Source organism: Gymnoscopelus microlampas (genome assembly GCF_963454915.1).
Source record: "Gymnoscopelus microlampas genome assembly, chromosome: 7".
NCBI lineage: Eukaryota > Metazoa > Chordata > Actinopteri > Myctophiformes > Myctophidae > Gymnoscopelus > Gymnoscopelus microlampas.
In genome coordinates this window covers 52,711,545-52,733,358 of record NC_139944.1, presented here as the reverse complement: position 1 = coordinate 52,733,358, position 21,814 = coordinate 52,711,545, and the positions used below count along the sequence as shown (strand labels likewise).

General features: G+C 40.8%; 1 protein-coding gene across 1 annotated transcript; it reads right to left on the bottom strand.

Moving 5' to 3' along the window:
- Positions 1-339: 339 nt before the first annotated feature.
- Positions 340-21,355, bottom strand: vamp3 (vesicle-associated membrane protein 3 (cellubrevin)). Its single transcript, XM_084062727.1, has 5 exons — positions 21,270-21,355; positions 11,145-11,226; positions 5,009-5,167; positions 4,552-4,603; positions 340-2,710 (listed from the first exon to the last, which is right to left on the bottom strand). Coding segments are annotated over exons 1-5 (315 nt in total). The 5' UTR covers positions 21,272-21,355; the 3' UTR covers positions 340-2,690.
- Between the last annotated feature and the right edge of the window lie 459 nt (positions 21,356-21,814).

Sequence of the window (21,814 nt, the reverse complement as noted above, 5' to 3'; positions counted from 1 at the left end):
TGGAAGTTATGCATTGCTATGCATTAGATGAGATGAACTCTAGATGCATTTGTGATGAGCAGTTGAAATGCGATATGTATTTATGTACTATTTATCTAGTTATGCTCGTTTGTCATGAATTAATTTAGTTTAAGATCATTTCTTTTTTGAGATTTGACACAAATGTTTTGCACCGTTCATTCATTTATGAATTTCTACCGTCTTTTAGGAGAAACAATTTTGTGTTTCTGACACTGCTTGCAGAAGAAGACAAATAAAGCAATCTTGAACATTGAGGACCATTGATCTATACACACCACCCCCCATGCATGCAGTCAGAAAATGACAAGGAAAACAAGATGTTTTCGATAAAAGTTTATTATAGCGAGACAAGGCATTTAGAGTCAAATAGTAGAATTGCACTTAATTTCAATATACAGTCTGAGAAGCAGAGTATAGCTACAATGACATAATAGTCTATAAAAAGGTGTTACTGTTTTAATTATCACAGCTACTGATAGTCACCCATGGCACTTTGAAGGCAAAAACACAAACAAAAAAAGACTGCAAATTGCCTTGGCAGCTGCTGCAAAATCGAAAGTTTTTTTTGGTGGTAATATATTACAGAACCAAAAGGGACAGATATGTGACATCATCATCCACTGAGCTGAGGTATAAAACATAGTCTCGGCCGTGCCTTTCGGCCTGGCGGAGACATTAATCCCCATAACTGTTGGACTAATTTGCTTCACAGCGGTGTTGCAGCGTATCTCTTCCCCTGCAGATAACTCTCCACTTAACTCGAGACCCCCACAGTGCTCAACGTGATGTTGCGCTGTGCCATGTCCAAAGATCTCAAATTAAGACCTCCCACCCTGCCCACCGCATACATAGTCTGTCCTAAAAATTAGTGCTACTAATACTAGCTAACACAGCAGGGTTATTATAATTACATCATTACTAAAGGAGGGACGAAAACATAACCAGCAATGACTGCAACCCCAATAAAAACCATCAATGAAGATCTTGCGTATGTTTTGAGGCAGAGGAATCTAGATGGAATAACAACCATTCAGTATTGAAGGACACTATGGCAGTATTTTTCCCCCCGTAACTCAGAGACTGTACAAATGGAACCAAATTAACATTTGTACATTCTCAAGAGTTTACAGACCTGTAAGGATCCTGTTGTTGGGAACCCCCTCAAAAAGGCCCCTGGGGGTCCCCGGACCCGACTTTGAGAACCACGGCACAATGGAATATGTGCTGTATAGATGAACAAGCTCAGCTGTCCAAACAAGCCATATATAGAGGCACTATTGGTAGATTCATAATAGGTTCAAACGTTAACTCAGTTTTGGCTGTGTTTTAGCTCTTTATAAGAAACGTGGCCATGCCAACTTTTTTTTACGGTTGTGTGTCGTGACAGCATTCACAACCAAAGGCAACGTAGGAGGAACGTGTCTCAAGGAACCCTGAGGGTGCCTGGACCGCCCCCTCGACTTTGAGAACCACTGAACTTGAAGCTCGTATTATATGGAATATTGGCAGAGAACCTTTGAGATCAGGTATGTTTTAATGGCCACTGGTCACAGTCTTTTCTCCCACGACAGGACCATTGAGAAGTTGGTATGATATACCAAAAGAGTACTGTCCCTTTCACATACTTGTATTGTGTGCGCGAAAGGGCCATTACTTGTGTTACAGTGAAAACAGACAAAAAACACACACACACACGTCACAAAGGCACTTGTCCTACCTTGGCACAAATATATATATTAAAAACATAAGAAAAAGGAAGGGAGAAAAAAAAGGTTTGAAGAGAGTTTAAAACAGTGTTCTTCACTTCCTGGTCCTGAACCCAATGTGTGGCTGGATATGTAATTGATCAGTTATTGGTCAGTTATTTATTTACCAGAAACTAATTCTAGAGGGGTTCCCCAAGACGTACATTTTTACCCACAACAACACAACACCAAACCTTTGAAATAAATATGACAATAAATTCTTATGTAGCATTATGTAGTATCATCAAACGAGAATAATAGTATTTATTGGTCGCAGTTGTTATGAAACAAAAAGTTGAATTCCCCCAGTGTTCAGATTTCCAAATCTGTTTCTCTGGGGGTTTTCTTGCCCGTTTGTGATCTATTATCTAGAACATTATTAAATATTAATAAATGTACTCTTCTTTGGCATGGTAATGTGATACCACTTGTTGAGAATCTGGGTCTGGTGTAGTGTTTTTTTGGGGGTAAAATTGTTGGAACACACACTTATTATGTACACAAGCACGTGCGCACGCATGTCTGATACACACACATGCACAGCAGCGCACGCACACACAGACACACACACTGCAGGACCAGGAATGAATACTGCGTGCAGCAGAGAAGGTTTTTTCTGTGGAGCTCAGTTTTAGGCACTAAAGTCCTGATTTATACTTAAATTGTACGACCGGCATCGCAGACCCGAAAACAGCAGATCTATAAGCTCACAGCGCGTTAAACGCGCTGTGAGCTTATAGATCGGCTGTTTTTGGTCCGAGGCGCGCGCCCGACGGAGCATAAATTAGGCACCAACAATGTTGATCTTCATCTTCTTCTTGAGACATTCATTAATTCATTCTGCACGGGGATTCTCTCTTCTTCTTCATCTAATCGCTCCTCCACTCACCTATAACCCTCACCCCCCCGCCCCCCCTCTTTGCTTTATGCTGACTGGCTCCAGACTGGAAATGAAGGGGAAAGAAGAGGTTATTATAGTTAAAGGTGATAAGTAATATTTTTTGGTTAAAACAAAAAGGTTTTTGTTAAAAGGTTAAAGCACTATATTCCGATAGGAATCATTGCTATAGAGTGTTTGTTCAGTCTCAGGGGTCTCTCCGTCTCTCCAGCTCTTTGATAGACAGAAAATACATTTTCAGGTAGGTGACACCATTTCAGCCAATCAGGAGAGAGTACCCATAATCAGCATCATTTTTTATAGTGTTCCAGTTCCAATTTTGCCTGCTCATTTCTTAGTGTCATCACTTCCAATTTCACTTGTTTAATCTGTATGCTGACTGAGTTCTCTGTCCTGATTCGATAAAATTGGTATCCTGATCTGAGAATGTATTTTCTGTTTAATAAAGAGCTGGAGAGACATGGAGACTCCTGTTACTGAACAAACACTCTGAAGCAAAGATTTGAGTTAAAAATGTTTGCTTGAAAAGAATATATATTCAAAGATTTGCACACATTTTCACCATTTTTCAAAAATAGCAGATCTACAAGCTCGTAGCGCGGCACTCGGTGCTGCACTATGAGCTTGTAGATCTGCTATTTTTGAATAGCCAAAGTGTAAAATAATGCTTTTTTAGCTCAAATCTAAAAATGACACAGATGCGTCCCAGGTCTTAAAGGGTTAATTGAAACTAAAAGAAAAAGTAAAGTAAAAGAGAAAACGAAAGACGTACTAAAATAAATAAAAAACTGAATAGAACTCTACAGTACAGTACCTGAAATCAATTAACATACAGTAGGGGGGGTTTGAGTTCATAGAGTTAACTCATTCACTGCCAGAGTTAAAACATCCGTCTCTCTGGGTCATCTTGCCAGCGATAAACGAAAAACGATTTTACTGTACCTTTATGAAAAATCATGGAATATTCTCTGTGACCGCGATCCTCACGGACGTCGGCTCGTTACATGGACAGGGGTCCGGAAGCGTCGGGGAAAAAAAATTGTCTGGCCGCGATCCTCCATTCCAGAGCTATTTGTTGTTTTTTGAAAAACACTTAGAAAACAAGAGAAATCCGAGAACGTTTTACTTTTATAAATCCTTTAACATGGAAGATGCCTATATCTTTTTTTGTTGTGATCACGTGATCTCTGGGTGTACTCTTCTTCGGTGGTGCTTGGCTCATTCACAGCGCCGCGCAGCCCATAAGTCGCCCTTGGCGTTTGGACGACGTCTCGTCAGAAGTCGTCCTTGGCAGTAAAGGAGTTAAAGGACTACACCATGAATTTTAACTTTTTCTTCTTTTTTGTGTGTTTTTGGTCTCCCCTACCTCTCTTTTATCGCAAAAAAGACCCCAGTTTGAGCACTCAGGCTTTCACAGCATATCTGGGGTTTTATTTAAATTGGTCTCAAAACAGGCCAAACTGATTTGCCCCCGAAAGTGACGTCACTTGCGGTACAATCACTCCTGTTTCTCAGTTCCAACATATATATATATATATTTTCTTTTTACTTTTTCCACACAGAACCAGGAGATAACATGCATACAAACTGGCGCCACGTGCCAAATCAGGACAATGTGGTATTGCAGGTGAAGCACAGTGAAACCCTCTGTGATTAGCAACCATCAGGTGATCGATCATACTGGAGATAAATATTCTGTGACTTGAAAAGGTAAGAAAATCGCAAAATCGCTGGCAGTCTGGGCTTTTTGAGCTATTTGGGGAATGGCAGGGAATGAGTTAACACTATTTAACACTCATCGACTGAATTTAACTAAACATAATACCACTTCACACCACCTTTAATGTACAGTCCTACTGTATACCACAAGTCCTAATTGGTACTTACTAATGATGATGACCAGGATGATAACGATGACAGCTATCAGGATGGCCCACATCTGAGGGACAAAAACACAGAAAAATACATACCGTTACTTTACAGGATTCAAATTCACCTTGCAGATCTTCCACCAATACTTTCTCTTCAGTGTGTGTGTGTGTGTGTGTGTGTTAGGGCTGTCAAACGAATATTAGATATTCGAAGAAAAAAGATTTATTTTCCCCCCATGTTTATTTGACAGGAATACAAAAAAACAATGTATTATTGGATCCGAGCACTTCAAACATTGTTTCTGTATTGTCCCTGTCAAATAAACATAAAAAAAAAAAAGAAAGATTTTTTTCTTTTTTAAATAATATTCAAATATATTCAAATATCCGCCAATTTTTAAGACCAATATTCGAATATCATTTCTGAGGAAAGTTACCAGCCCAAGTGTGTGTGTGTGTGTGTGTGTGTGTACCTTGCAGTTCTTCCACCAGTACTTCCTCTTCAGCTTGGCGGCGCTGGTCTCGAACTGAGAGGCGCCGGCCTGCAGGGCGTCCGCTCTGTCGTCCAGCTCCGACAGCTTGGAGTCACGCTCCAGCACCTTGTCCACGTTGACACGCATGATGTCCACCACCTGCACACACACACACATTTTGTTAGGCCATTAAGTCCTAATTTGCTATTTGTGAAACAGCATGAAGGGACCTCCCCCCACACACTAGGCATACAAAAGGCATACAAAAACAGTGAATGTACGTAACCCCTCCCACCCCCCCAAAGTCCCCCCTCCGAAAGAGCCACAACCCTGGTATCTTACAAAATAATTACGTTTTGGTGGCCGTACAACCAGCCAGCCAGTTGAAGAAATTGCAGATTGAGGCTTTAACCTTTGCTGCTTTAATGACATAATTATACTATTAGGGTTATTAGGGTTTTCTGGAAGATTGAACATGCATTCTATTGCTAGTTTGACCATTATACTGATGACATCAGCGATCTCCGATCTCCATACATGGGCATAAAAAGGGCCAAGGACTGATAGATACAGAGGATCTCCATATATGGGCATATTGGTCGGCTGTGCGACGTAGGTGTAAGGGCCCGAACTTTAGATGTGAGAGAGGCTATATACACCGAAATGTGTGTGTGTGTGTGTGTGTGTGTGTGTGTGTGTGTGTGTGTGTGTGTGTGTGTGTGTGTGTGTGTGTGTGTGTGTGTGTGTGTGTGTGTGTGTGTGTGTGTATATATAGCAACACATTTCTTTTTGAATTTGACGTTTTTCAGAAAACGTAGGTTAGGATTTAGAAGGCGTTTTTTTTTTAGAATGTGCCTCAGGTCTAAAAATGGGATAAATTGTGATTATGGTTTGACGCTCATAGCCTGCCTGTCCCTGGGGGGAGGGGGGGGAGGGGGGGGGGGTGTGTGCTGTCTATCTGACAGCCAGCATGAGGAAACATGCAGACACTGACTGACTGACTGACTGACTGACTGACTGCAGGCACTGAGAGAAGAAATAAAACCCTCTAACAGAGTGTTACTTTTTTACGTAACTGTAAAAGCCTCCATGAATGAACCACCACACCTTTGCTTTAAGCTGTACCTTCACACACACAAAGGGAGGGAGACGGCATCTCTTTGAGCGGCTCGACTGTCTGCTGCTTCTTGAGTTAAACCAGTAAGAAAAAAAAAAATCTAGGTCGGGTAGAAACCTCATATATCCAAAACTGTAACTTTTCAGGATTCAAAATCAAAAGTAGCAGATCTACAAGCTTCACGCCGCGTTTCGAGCTTGCGGATCTGCTTACTTTTGAGTGACGCTGTAGTATGACTTATTAGGGCAGGGGTCTTCAACAGGGGGTCCGGGGACCTCAGGGGGTCCTCAGAGCTACTTCGGGGGTCCGCCAAATCTTTGTGCGATAGGATTTCGTTTTTTTACATTAACCACTTGAACCCTAACATCCCTTTTCTGAGGGGAACATTAGCCGAAAATAGCAGATCTACAAGCTCTCAACGCCTCGCAGGCGTTGAGAGCTTGTAGATCGGCTATTTTTGGCAAAGAGTTATATGTGTAGAGGGAAAAAAGAGCAGACTAAGTAAAAAAAAAAAAACTTTAATCTGAAACACAATTTTATACAATATAGAGGGGGTCCCTGCTTCATCTCTCTCTCAGCTAGGGGGTCCTTGGCCTGAAAACGTTGAAGACCCCTGAATTAGGGCATTAACCCATTTAGGGCGAGAGCCTCCATTTGTAACTATACCTTTCAAGACAGGAACCGCTTTTGGGGTTCTATGTACAGTATATATAGAAACGTAATTTTTTTTTTTGTAATTTTTGAATACATAATTGAAGTTTTTCAGAAAACATACGTCAGGATTTAGAAGGCGTTTTTAGAATCGGCCTCAGGTCTAAATAAATGGGTTAATTTACGAAATAACACAAAGAAGTTGGAATATGGAGATAAGTAGACGAATTAAGTTAAGACGAATTTGTTCCTCAAGATAAGAAAGAGGACAGACAGACAACACTGGAGGAAACATGATCCCCCATGATCCACTGATCCACAAACCCTGCTCTCTATCTCTCTCTCTCTGTCGCCCCGCCCTGTCACCCCCCCCCCCCCCCCCCAGTCAGAACAGAGTCACACACACACGTGTGCCGGTACACGCGTCTCTTACATAACCCGTGGTGGATGGAGAAGCTGATGATTACATAATCACCTGGCTGCAGCCAATCAGAAGCGTGTGTGTGCGTGACTCACCACAGGGGGGGATGGGGGGGGGTTTAAAGTTCTGTGTGGGTGGGAGGGGGCTTAGAGCTCTGTCATGTTTGAAGCGGTGGAAGAAGAACTCTTGATTTTTATCTAATTTTTTTTTACTTTTAAGTAAAAGTACTCATTATTGTAGATGGCCCATTTACAAATTGTAAAAAAAAATATTTTGAAAATAGCAGATCTACAGAGCTCACAAAGTGTTGCGATTTGCACACGTGTTCACGTTTTTTTTTCTTCTCAAAAATAGCAGATCTACAAGCTCATAGCGCGGCACTCGGTGACACGCTATGAGCTTGTAGATCTGACAAGAGATGCGTTCCCGGTTTGAATGGGCTAATTTAAATAAAAATGTTACTTTTCAGGATTCCAATTCAAAAATACCAGAAAATAATTCAGGATTCCAATTCAAAAATACCAGAAAATAATTCAGGATTCCAATTCAAAAATACCAGAAAATAATTCAGGATTCCAATTCAAAAATACCAGAAAATAATTCAGGATTCCAATTCCAAAATAGCAAATCTACAAGCTCAAAACACATCGCGATGCGACACACGTTTTGGGCTATTTTTGCTACTTTTGTGTGACATACTAGAATGACGAGGTATATAGTGGGTGGCCCTCTCTATCATCAAAGTTGCCCACCCCTGATCTAGTCCATCTATCTATCTATCTATCTATCTATCTATCTATCTATCTATCTATCTATCTATCTATCTATCTATGCAAAGTAATAATAATAATAATACACACCTATATAGTGCTTTTCATAGTACCCAATGTCGCTTTCATGGATTAAAGCTAGTTTAAATCTCACGACTGAAAATGTCCTAATGTGAGATTTTTGTGAAACCGTGTGAAAGGATCCACACACACACACACACACACACACACACACACACACACACACACACACACACACACACACACACACACACACACACACACACACACACACACACACACACACACACACACACACACACACACACACACACACACACACACACACACACACACACACACACACACACACACACACAAGCGCCGATTCCTAAACAATGAGTACAATATGTACAATCAGGATGCTCTAGTAATATTGTTCCTGCTGTTCTGCATACTGCCGACCATGTGAAGAAATCACAGATTCAGGCTTTAAACCTTTGCTTTTATATGAAATATCCGAGACGATTAAGATATGATGGAAGATACTTCTGAACATGTTGCTAGTTTGACCACTTCAAAAGCTCTAAATCTTAAAATAACCGAAAATAGCCTTTCTACAAGCTCTCAATGCGTCGCAGACGCATTGAGAGCTTGTAGAAAGGCTGCGCAACATGCTTCCATAGACATGCTGGCTTCCCTTTAATCCAAATGACTGAAATCAGTATTGGCGACTGAGAACTTTAATCCGTTGGTTCTCAAAGTGGGGTCCGGGGACCCCCAGGGGTACTTGAGGGGGTTCCAGGGGGTCCCCAGCTAAATGATGGACAGGAACCAAATGGACCCTTATGGGTCTGTAACTCTGAGAGTGTACAAATGGAACCAAATGGACCCGTTAGGGTCCATTTGGTTCCAGTTGTACACTCTCAGAGTTAGATTAACATTGATTTTACAATATTAATTGGGGTCCCAGAGATAGAAATGCCATTAAATGGGGGTCCGTAGCCCTAATGCATGTCAAACTGGGGGTACTTGAAATTAAAATGGTTGAGAACCACTGCTATAGAGCCGTAAAAATCTTCTCTTATGGGGGTCCCTGGCATATCTTTTAAAATGGGGGTCCACGGGCTAATAAGTGTCAATTTGGGGGTCCTTGACATGAAAAAGTTTGAGAACAACTGCTTTAATCCATGCGCTTTACAAAAAAAAAAAAAAGAAAATAAACTCAGACTAAACACAGGCTAATCTCGGACGGAGAAGCCGGGCGAACGAGCAGCGCCACCAGCGTCCTCTCACAACGTCCCACATGTAGGAGATAACAAAGTAACACTTTGTTATCTCCTCTATGTGGGACATGATGAGAGGGTCATCAAGCACAACGTACAGGACGTACAGATTATTCCACCCCAATGTGTGTTTTGTTCCATGTACCAGAAGCAGCCGGCAAACAAAAACAGTGAACATACACCAGAGCACATGGTATTATGTTTGCCGAGGGAGGGGACTGTAGTCATGGAGGCCCTGAGGCGTGTGTGTGTGTGTGTGTGTGTGTGTGTGTGTGTGTGTGTGTGTGTGTGTGTGTGTGTGTGTGTGTGTGTGTGTGTGTGTGTGTGTGTGTGTGTGTGTGTGTGCGCGCGTGTGAACCCGTTGCTCCAAAACAAACTAGTGATTCAAAGAAAGTACAAAGTTGTGCCATTTTCCAGAAACTTCCGGTGATTACGTAACTCTCTCCTAGAGAGAGAGAGTCTCTCCTAGAGAGAGAGAGAGAGAGAGAGGCGTGGAGACAGACACGGTGCAGGAGCGTCACAGAGTGGTGGTGGAGGGCAGTGGTGTAAAGTAACTTAAGTACATTTACTCAAGTACTGCACTTAAGAACAATTTTGGAGGTAACCAATTGTCTATACTTTTACTTCTACTCCACTACATCTCAGAGGAAAATATTGTGCGTTTACTCCACTACAATTATTTGAAAACTTTAGTTACTAGTTACTTTTTAGATTTTGATTATTATTACGAAACATATATTAACCACTTCAAGCCTATATATATATGTCGGCCATTTGAAAATAGCAGATCTACACGACGCATTGTGAGCTTGTAGATCTGCTATTTTCAAAGGATTTTTATACATTTGAAAACTTGTGAAATGGGCCGTTCTGCATAATGAGTACTTTCTACTTTTGGTACATTTTGATACCAATACTTTTGTACTTTAACTCAAGTAAATTTTGAATTCCGGACTTTTACTTATAACAGAGTATTTTTTACATTGCAGTATTGATACTTTTACTTAACCCATTAAGACCTGGAACTGTGTCATTTTTAGATTTGAACTAAAAAGCATTATTTTACACTTTGGGCGATTAAAAAATAGCAGATCTACAAGCTCATAGCGCGGCACCGAGTGCCGCGCTATGAGCTTGTAGATCTGCTATTTTTGAAAAATCGTGAAAATGTGTGCAAATCTTTGAATACATATATTTTTAAAGCGAACATTTTTAACTCAAATCTTTGCTTCTGGGGGTCCCTGGAACAAAATATTTTGATGGGGGTCCGCGGCCAAATACATATAATTTTGGGGGTCCTTGACATGAAAAATATTGAACACCACTGATATAGAAACATACGTTTTGCAGAAAACTGTTGAGATTTAGGAGACATGTAGATTAGAATCGGCTTCAGGTCTCAATGGGTTAAGAAAAAACTGTGAGTACTTTTTCCATCACTGGGGAGAGAGGGGACGGACACTGGATACTGTACTGAGAGGAGGCTGAGATAAAGAGACATCGTCTCTGTTGGGTGGAAACCTCACATGTCCAAAACAAAAAAAAAATTACTTTTTGGGATACAAAAAATTCAAAAGTAGCAGATCTACAAGCTCGTTAGCGTCTCGTTTCAAGCTTGTAGTTCTGCTACTTTTGATGCTTGTGTGTGACGCTGTAGTACGATCAAGTAGTAGGGCATTCATTTACACATAAAAACACAAAAAGTTAGAATATGGAGATAAGAGGTTTCTCCCCCGACAACAACAACGATGTGTTGATACTGGTGTCTCTTGGTAGGAGAGGATAGAATGAGAGACGGTGACGGTTGGTTCCAGGGGACACTGTGAAGCTTGGTTGGTGGTGGTGATTGTTGAAGTCAAAGTTTTTCATTTAAAAGGCCTTCTTTTCTTACCTCGTCCACCTGGGCCTGTGTCTGCTGCAGGCGGCGGTTGCCTCCTCCGGGCATGTTGGAACCTTCTGGCTGTGGGGAGGACCTGTTAGAGAGGCCAGGGTGAGAGAAGATGAGATAGTTGGTGTCTTGCCGTCACATTTCTCTAGAGTTTACTATACTGGGCAGCACTACAGTTCACTTCAGTTCAGACTGAACAACACTGTAGGACTGTCACAGTTATTTTCCATATAATCGTTTCCATGTTGAAAAATGTTCATACAATTTCAAACATTTTCCAAAAATAGCAGAAATAGTTGATGTTTATGAAGTATAATACAGGGGTCTTCAACGTTTTCAGGCCAAGGACCCCCTAGCTGAGAGAGAGATGAAGCAGGGACCCCCTTTATTTTATATAAAATTGTGTTTCAGATTAAACTTCTTTTTTTTACTTGGTCTGCTCTTTTTTACCTCTACAGTCTACACCAAACCTCTTTGCCAAAAATAGCAGATCTACAAGCTCACAACGCCTTGCAGCGCGAGGCGTTGTGAGTTTGTAGATCTGCTATTTTTTGGCTAAAGTTCTCCTCAGAAAAGGGATGCTAGGGTTCAAGTGGTTAATGTAAAAAAAATAAATCATATCACACAAAGATTTGGCGGACCCCCTGTAGTAACTCCGAGGACCCCCTAGGGGTCCCGGACCCCCTGTTGAAGACCCCTGGTATAACATTATTATTAATAATACATTTCTTTGTATATTCAAGTTATCTGTCATATCTTTTCCCTGTCCCGTGGAGTTTTTTATTACGAAGCCTAAAGGGCAAACAGAAATTACGTTTTTTTAAATTCATAATTATGTTCCATGTTCCAAAGCCAACAACACAGTAATCACATTTGTGTGACAGTTAATGGTCAACTTAAATCTGTCTTCACTGTCTGGGTTTTCAGTTCAAGGACCCTCAGTTTGATTATGCATTATTAGGCCACGGAGCTGGAGTTTTTATCTCTGGGGAAGTGGGAACCCAATCTACACTGTAAAATCCTTGATATATGAAACATTAACTTTATTTACAAATAGAACCAAACGATACGCATAATTTTAAAGATAAATGAAAAACGTCATTGAAAAAACACGGCCCCCTCATGTATTCGAAGGACAATATCAGTCACCAGAACCAAGGAAGCGTGTTTTAAATTAATCTAACATGGTTAAAATAAGGGTGATAAAATGAATATCAATGATCTAAATACTGAATCAAGCAACTTAAAAACTGCGTGGTTTGACACACAAAAGCCTGAGTGGACGTTAAAATGACACCAAACATGTTTGAGAGTGAAATATCCCTTTAACTAATTTTAAGACTATAGCAGGGGTCTTCAACGTTTTCAGCCCAAGGACCCCCTAGCTGAGAGAGAGATGAAGCAGGGACCCCCTCTATATTGTACAAAATTGTGTTTTAGATTCAACTTTTTTTAGTTGACGTTTACTGTTCTTTTTCCCTCTACACCAAACCTCTTTGCCAAAAATAGCCGATCTACAAGCTCACAACGCCTCGCAGCGCGAGGCGTTGTGAGCTTGTAGATCGGCTATTTTTGTCTAAAGTTCTCCTCAGAAAGGGGATGCTAGGGTTCAAGTGGTTAAGGTAAAAACATATATATATATATATTACACAAAGATTTGGCGGACCCCTGTAGTAACATGAGGACCCCCTAGGGGTCCCGGACCCCCTGTTGAAGACCCCTGGACTATAGCACAACTCCAAACAGCACTTTCTCTGACATAGCTTGTTACTGCCACCTGCTGGGCAGAAGGTGTCTCTGGAAGAGGACAAGTAGGATCTTAAGGTAAGGGATTACATGACACCAGAGTGTGACTGTTGTGTGCCAGTGAGATCATTCTTTGTAGTTCAGTTAGTGTGTACTCAGAGCTGTTGACTCAGTCAGCACACACACACACACACACACACACATGGAGAGAAGGCCAGAGAACAGCAGTCAAAGATCCCTCCTTGTTGTCTACAAGTGCATGCAGTGCATTTAACCTGAGGCCCATTCTAAAAAGGTTTTCTAAATCCTAACAGTTTTTTTTTGAAAAAGACAGATATATATGTATATATTTTTTTTTAAATCTCAAAATATTTTGTTCCAGGGACCCCCCAGAAGCAAATATTTGAGTTACAAACGTTCGCTTTAAAAAATATATATATATATTCAAAGATTTGCACAAGTTTTTTCCAAAATAGCAGATCTACAAGCTCATAGCCGCGGCACTGCAATTAATAATTGCAATCACGATGCTATAGTGAGTGCTTAAAACAGGTTTGTGGGAGTGCAACTACAATATTCATGTAATATAAAAATACTGTAATAGAAGTCTTGACAGTATTTGTGCAGCAACCCACATTCATTCTACCATCTATAAACCTCTGTAAGCGCTGCCAAATGAATAGAAAGCAACAGCGGCTATAAGGTACGTAGCGTAGTGTTGACATGACACTGAACAGTGCAGGAATGTCTCAACATTCTAAAAAAAGCCAGATTTATACTTCATCATACCACGGTGTCCACTCCCGTCCCCGGAAATAGCCGATCTGCACGCTCACAAGGCGCCGCGGACGCGACACGTGTGAGCTTGCAGATCGGCTATATTTCCAGCACAATAATAAAGACTCCCGTTGTACCATGACGTATAAATCAGGCTTTAAAGCGGCCATGATCTGCTGTGTATCGTCTGTCAGCTCACATGAGGCTGACAGCCATTATCTTCCTTCTCCTCTACGGCCCGACTGGCACAGGACGGAACCACCCTAACCACCTCCATTACAACAGTGGTTCCCACAATGGAGATCGACTCGGGACCCCCCTGGGACCACCACCACCCAAATTATTTTGGGATTAGCTTAATGTGAAACACTGTTTTCTCACTCAACAGTAAACAAACCAACATACAGTATAAGTGTATACAGGCCAGGGTATCTAATTCTGCACATTTATAAAGTTGCAATTTAAGAACTTTTTAACCCATTAAGGGCGCGCTCCCACCGCACTTTTATTTTACCTCTGGGGCAGAATCTGCCAATGCGTTGTCAATGCAAATGCGTGGATTCTTGGAAAAAATCCGCAAGACCAGGAATCCACGCATTTGCATTGACAACGCATTGGCAGATTCTGCCCCAGAGGCAAAATAAAAGTGCGGTGGGAGCGCGCCCTAAGACCTGAAGCCGATTCTACAAATGTCTTCTAAATCCCAACAGTTTTCTGAATAACGTATGTTTCTATATCAGTGGTGCTCAAACTTTTTCATGTCAAGGACCCCCAAAATGATGTGTATTTGGCCGCCGACCCCCATCTCAAAATATTTTGTTCCAGGGACCCCCAGAAATAAAGATTTGAGTTACTAATGTTTGCTTTAAAACAATATATATTCAAAGATTTGCACAAATTTTCAAGATTTTTCAAAAATAGCAGATCTACAAGAGTGCCGCGCTACGAGCTTGTAGATCTGCTATTTTTGAATAGCGTAAAATAATGCTTTTTAGCTAAAAATCAAAAAGTGACACAGACGCGTTCCAGGTCTTAATGGGTTTAGATTATGTTTTGGCATAGTAGTGTATATTTGTCTGTCATTAAATGTTTGATGAATTGAGTACAAAGAACCCCAATGGAAACAAGCCACGCCATAGTGCTTCTTGGGTTTAAAATCCTCTCAAAAGACCTTGTATTGAACTGTACTTCACTGTGCTTTGTCTTTGCAAACTGTTAAGCATTCAATAAATCAATGATCAAATCAATCAATTTGCGACAGCGAGACAGAAACCGTTTGTTTATCAGTGGCTAAAATGTTGACCTGGACCTCTTCTCACTTTGTTTCAGATGTTTGTACCTGATTAAGACCTGATGCCCGTTCTACAAAATGTCTTCTAAATCCCAACAGTATTCTGAAAAAACGTATGTTTCTATATCAGTGGTGCTCAAACTTTTTCATGACAAGGAACCCCAAATCAAAAAGTGACACAGATGCGTTCCAGGTCTTAATGGGTTAAGACCTAATGCCGATTCTACAAATGGCCGCTTAAAAGCCTGATTTATACTTCATGGTACGATGGGAGTCTTGAGCTGGAATTCAGTAGTTCTCACACTTCCAAAATGTTTCAAAAATGTTCAAAAATAGCAGATGCACAAGCTCACAGTATACCTGACCTTGTTTTTCACAATAACTATTTAATATGAATGTGTTTTGACATTCTCTAAAAACTTTTTTTTTGTGCGGGCAGGCACTGGAAATTTACCGGGAAATGTATTCATTTATGCATTTTAAAGTTAATATATTACATACCGTTTCTGAAAACTGTGTGTTGCTTTTCAAATTAATATCCTCAGCGCTAGGACCCTGCAGTATTATCCGTTTTGGAGCAGAACTTCCGTGGGTTTTGTTTCAAACTGAATTCTAGGAATCACAGGTTGTTCTAACAGATCACAGGTCTGACCGGAGGTGTCGCCAAGCAGACTGTTACTGTTTTCTGCCTTTAGAACTGCATGGGCTTTCTATGCAAGTTATTTGGAGGGGGCGGGGGGGGTGTATTAAGCCACTGGTTCTCAACCTTTTCAGGCCGCGACCCCCCAAAATAGTCATGTTTGAACTGGGGACCCCCCACCAGGGTTGCAAGATCTGCTTATTATAATTTTCCCCGCAAGATTTTATTTGAAAATTGCCGATCTACAAGAGCTTGTAGATCTGCTATTTTCAAATAGCTGATGTATATGTTAAAGTGCTCATGTTGCCCATAGTCACTTCTTTTGGGCTGTTTTTCCTAGACCTGGTTGCTTGTTTCGCTCACAGAATCTGGCAACACTGCCCCCCTGACAAGCCCTTGGAAATTGTAGGAGTTGAGGCATTACATTGTTTGACTCGGTTTCCACAGATAAATATTGTGAAAATAGCTGATCTACAAGCGTAGATCAGCTATTTTTTCCCCCCAGTTTTTGTTGATTACTTTTGATTCAGTAATGGTATTTTTTTTTCTTTTTTTTAAGTATTAAAAAGTCCTTAAATTGTCACTTAACCGTTATCTGGGGACTCCCCAAAATCACGGGAGGACGCCCCTATGGCAAGGGTCTTTCAACAGGGGGTCCTCAGAGTTACTACAGGGGGCCGCCATTTTTTTTTACATTAACCACTTGAACCCAAGCATCCCTTTTCTGAGGAGAACTTTAGCCAAAAATAGCCGATCTACAAGCTCACAACGCCTCACAGCGTGAGGCGTTGTGAGCTTGTAGATCGGCTATTTTTGGCTAAGTGGTTTGGTGTAGAGGGAAAAAAAGAGCAGACCAAGTAAAAAAAAAAGAAAAATTAGTCTGAAACTACAATATAGAGGGTGGCCCTGCTTCATCTCTCTCTCTCAGCTAAGGGGTCCTTGGCCTGAAAAACGTTGCAAGACCCCTGCCCTGTGGGTCCCTACCCACATGTTGAGTACCACTGTAATGAGCATTTGAACAGAATGTGGCTTTTGTCATTGAAGTTGGGTTTGGGGGGGGTTTGGGGGGGGGGGCTAGGACCCAGGAGGTATGACTCACTGTGTGAGGAGGATGCTGCTCACAAAGAGCAAACTTCCTCCTATTGTCTCCATGTAAACGTCCTGCATGAACCATGTTTATCAATACATCTACTGCGGGTGAATTTTTTAAGCCATTCGTACTATAAAAAAAGTGGGATCTGAGTAGGAGTCGGACCCCCAGGGGTCCCTCAAGGGGGGTTCCAGTGCATCCCCAGCAGGAAAATGATCACCGGTTTAAGCCCTATTTTCTAGTACTACTTCATCAAAGATAGCCGATATACAAACTCACAACAACACGGCGCATCATCGTGATGCAAACATCTTCGCTGTCATTTTTTGCCAACCCAGTCCAACTGGTTGGAACAGATAACTTCAAAATGTGAGCAAATCTTTGAATATATATATATTTTTCAAAGCAAACATTTGGGAAAAAAATCGAAACCTAAAATCGAAAACCAGGAACTCTCGGTTCCATGACTGACTGTCATGGTATGATAGTCATGTTGTTTCAGGTTCAATACAAGGTCTGTTATGAGGATTTTAAACCCCAAGAAAGCACTATGGCTTTGTTTCCATTGGGGTACTTTAGTTTGTACTCAATTCATATTACAACGAGTTGTCTCAATAAACTTTACATATAGAGCAGAGAACCAACGAACAAGCACTTGGCAACAACAGTGGCAACGGGACAGAAAAATCCCCTTTAACTGTGAACTATGGCACTGTGTCAGGTTAGCCACGGGTAGGAATCCACCTAAAACATATGACTGTTAACCCATTAAGACCGGGAATGCATCTGTGTGTCATTTTTAGATTTCTTTTGGCTAAAAATAGCAGATATACAAGCTCATAGCGCGGCACCGAGTGCCGCGCTAGGAGCTTAGATCTGCTATTTTTGAAAGATCGTGAAAATGTGCAAATCTTTTTTTTTTTTAAAGCGAACATCTGTTACAACTTCTGGGGTCCCTGGAACAACATATTTTGAGATGGGGGGTCCACGGCCAAATACATATCATTTTTGAGAAATTATAGCAACATTAATGTTTTACAAATTACTGTTAGGGTTTAGAAGACATTTGTAGAATCCCCAGAAGCAAAGATGTATTCAAAGACCCACGATATCCCCCCCGAAATAGCAGATCTACAAGCTCATAGCGCGGCACCCGGTCTTAATGGGTTAACCAAGGTAGGAATTCACCTAAAAACGTATTACTCTTAAAGTCCATGTTAATTCCTATTGCAAAAAAAAAGAAAAACCCCCCAGTGGAGAAGTGAGAACAAAGCCTTGTCCTTGATGCTTGGGTAGGCCTAAACCCTGCTTTTACAGCTTAAAAGAGGATGAAGGAAAAACAATATATGATCTATTCTAGATCATTCGCTAGTCAAGCACCGATTATAAACCCCACAGTAAAGCGATTAAGCAAATCTAAATAGGAATGCCTGCAAAAATGCCTTTAAAGCTCCCTGTTCTCCTTATTGTATACAGTCTGTCTTCACCAGGCAATTTATCAAGCAATTTATCTTAAGCCGAGAGGTTTTTGATGTGTTATGTCTGTATCATAGCTACGCTTGTTTCTCAATGTCGGGTCGGGGGACCGCTAGGGGTCCCAAATGGAGTTAACTCTGAGAGTTAACCCATTAAGACCTGAGGCCGATTCTACAAATGCCTTCTAAAGCAGTATATCTCACACATTTTTGCGCCAAGTACCCCAAAAATGATATGTATTTGGCCGCGGAGCCCCTCCCATCTGAAAATGTTTTGTGCCAGGGACCCCCTCTGTATCAGGCCCCCGGCCCGCCATAGATATTATCGGGACCCCAATCTACACTGTAAAATCCTGTGTAAAGAAATAAATGGAACTAAGTCCATTTTGAGCCCATTTTAGGACCCCTGGTGGTCCCTGGGGCCAGATGTTGAATACCAGTGTGATTATATTAGCAGATTAAACCCCTGCTTTAGTTGCCAGTGAACTACAAACTACACTGAGTGGGAGGAGCTTCGGGAAAACACCAACAATTTAAAACACAACTTCATTATAATTATAAGACGTATGATCTTATAGTCTTACTAAACACTATGCTAAGTTGATTCAAGTCACAGGGTAAATGTAATGTAATTATTCATTACAGGATGGATTACTGATTGTTCCTTGTATCTATGCTTGATGATGCTGAAATGATCTATGACCTTATTTTAAGGTCTCTGTGTCATCACTTTTTCATATCCATGCCATTCACTCGTGAGTGACATTTTCCAATTAAATCTACACATTTTACACTTGCCGATTTATTACTGTAAAGAGACAAAAAAAAAGAAAGAAATGCAAGCCTATTAAAGGGATAGTAAAAACAATATTTTTTTCCTATGGATTAGTCATCCCATGGAGACTTGAATGCATGGATATTTTTTGTTTTTGTCACATTCCTAAACCAATAATTAGATGACCAGCGGACCGGTAGGAGACACAAATTATTGGTTTAGGAATGTGACAAAAACTACATAAATATCCATGAATTCAAGTCTCAATGGAAAAAAACATTTTTGGGGGTGAACTATGCCTTTAACTAGAGTAGTGGTCGCTCAGAAACGTTTTATTTTCAAGGACCCTCCTAGGCCACAAAGTCGGACCCCCATAGATAACTCTGAGGCCCCTTTTCCACCAAAAGAAGTTTGATTCTAGAAACTGGTTCCGTTGAGATCCTTGGAACCACGAACCGCCGGCTTGCGTTACTTTCCACCAGTTTAAAGCACCATTCTTGTATAATAAGGGGCAGGAGTCCCCAATGGCTCCAGGTTCGATTCCAGGCCTGGCCAAGCAATGTGTTGAATACCACCTGTCAAAGTGTCCATTTAATGGCAGAAATTCAATCGTCAATGGCAGTTACACCTTTCTTGTTTTTTAAATGATGATTCATCGCTTGCTTTTGCCATTGTTTATATCGCATCTGCATCTTCCAACCTGTAGGATAGGGACACGCCCACTTTGGTTCCCATTTCAGGGCAAGAAGTTTTTGCCTTGGTTCCAGTTTTGAACCAACTTTTAGGGTTCTGAAACTGTTCAATCCCGTGGAAAAGGGATCTGAGAGTGTACAAATGGAACCAAAAGGACCCTTTGTCAAATGTGGACCCTTGTGGACCCTTTGTCAAACCAAATGGACCCTTAAGGGTCCATTTGGTTCACTCTCAGTGTTAAATTAACAATGATTTTAGTGGGGATTTAAGTAGGGTCCCAGAGATAGAAATGCTATTAAATGGGGGTCCGTAGCCTAATGCATGTCAAACTGGGGGTCCTTGAAATTAAAATGGTTGAAAATCACTGCTGTAGGGGGTTCATTTGGTTCCTACCTTCAAGACCCACAGCACTAGAGGCTACATTATCAAATGTATCAGCTTGTCAAATACCTAGTGTGAATGAATTACATTTAAGACATTTCCTGTCATCCTGATTTATCTCCTTTCCTTCAGCTGTTGTTGACTTGTAGGCTATGTTATTGTATGTCTGTAAATGTATATTGATGAATTGAATACAAACAAACAAAAAACAAACAAAAACAAACAATGGAAACAAACAAGCCCTTAGGGGGCTTGTTTGTTTCCATTGTGGTCGAAAGTATTCCAAAATATTCAATCAATCAATGACAGCTACACACAACAATATTTTATTTTGAAAACACAGCCTCTAGTAGAGATGGAACATGTGAATGTGTGACCGGATGTGCAACGTTAGCAAAAGCCTTTTTGTTCTTTAGCTTGTGTTGTTATTATAGTTTAGTTTAGTTATCCATCTATAGAGCAGTGGTTCTCAAACTTTTTTCATGTCAAGGACCCCCAAATTGACACTTATTAGCCCGCGGACCCCCATTTCAAAAGATATGCCAGGGACCACAATAAGAGAAGGTTTTTACGGCTCTAGCAGTGATTCTCACCATTTTAATTTCAAGGACCCCCAGTTTGACATGCATGATTAGGCTACGGACCCCCATTTAATGGCATTTATACATCTGGGACCCCAATTCACATTGTAAAAATCAATGATAATTTAACTCTGAGAGTGTACAAATGGAACCAAATGGAACCGTGAGGGTCCATTTGGTTCCATTTGTACACTCTCTGAGTTACAGACCCATTTGGTTCCTAACTATCAATCATTTAGCTGGGGACCCCCTAGAACCTCAAGGACCCCTGGGGTCCCCCGGACCCCACTTTGAGAACCAATGCAACGTTAGCAAAAGTTGGCCTTTTTTTTTAGCCTGTGTTGTTTTAGTTTACTTTAGTTATCCATCTATAGAGCTTAAATATTAATGTTTAAAACAACATTCATCTCTCATATCCTTTCACAGTTAGTTGTATAACATGTATGTATCTTGGTAAGACCCTAAATTAGTGCTATAAACCCCTAAAAAGACAAACTAAAGCATTATTAGCTTAAACTCCAACTTGTTGAATGTTAGCAAAGTTTTGGGCGTTGTTTACTTTTCCTCTACTATGGTTTTAACGGCTCTTCCTCCCGGCCTGGCGAGGACTGGCGGTGTGACTTTAACTATTGAAATAACATAGTTTTGTTTGTTGATAAGTTATAATTAAGAGACTTACATTGTTAAAACTGGAAGCTTCTAAAAAAAGTCAGGCTCCGATGCTGCTTCTCTCTGGGTCCTCTGCAAGCTAACGCTGCTAATGCTAATGGAGTCAAAGAAGCAGTGTTGCCAGATTTTCGCGAGAGAAATAAGCAAACCCAGGGTCTATGAAAGACAAGCCTAAAAGAAGCAACTATACTACTAAGGCCCAGTGGTGGAAAGTAACTAAGTGCATTTACTTAAGTACTGTACTTAAGTACAATTCTGAGGTATTTGTACTTTACTTTACTATTTCCAATTTCCAATACTTTTACTTCTACTCCACTACATCTCAGAGGCAAATATTGTGCTTTTTACTCCACTGCATTTATTTGAAAACTTTAGTTTCTAGTTACTTTTCAGATATAAATTATGATATAATGAAACATACATTAACCACTTTAAACCTATTTTATGCCTAGGCTATTTGAAAATAGCAGATCTACATATAGCAGATCTGCTATTTTCAAACATTTTAAATCTTTTTTAAACGTTTTAACCACACAAATCTGGTACGGGGGTCCC

What these genes read in the sequence shown, in the direction of transcription:
- vamp3 (XM_084062727.1), bottom strand. An exon ending in CACAGGCCCAGGTGGACGAG is followed by an intron (nt 5,168 to 11,144) that starts GTAAGAAAAGAA and finishes GTGTGTGTGCAG; the next exon opens with GTGGTGGACATCATGCGTGT. An exon ending in ACTGGTGGAAGAACTGCAAG is followed by an intron (nt 4,604 to 5,008) that starts GTACACACACAC and finishes TTTGTCCCTCAG; the next exon opens with ATGTGGGCCATCCTGATAGC.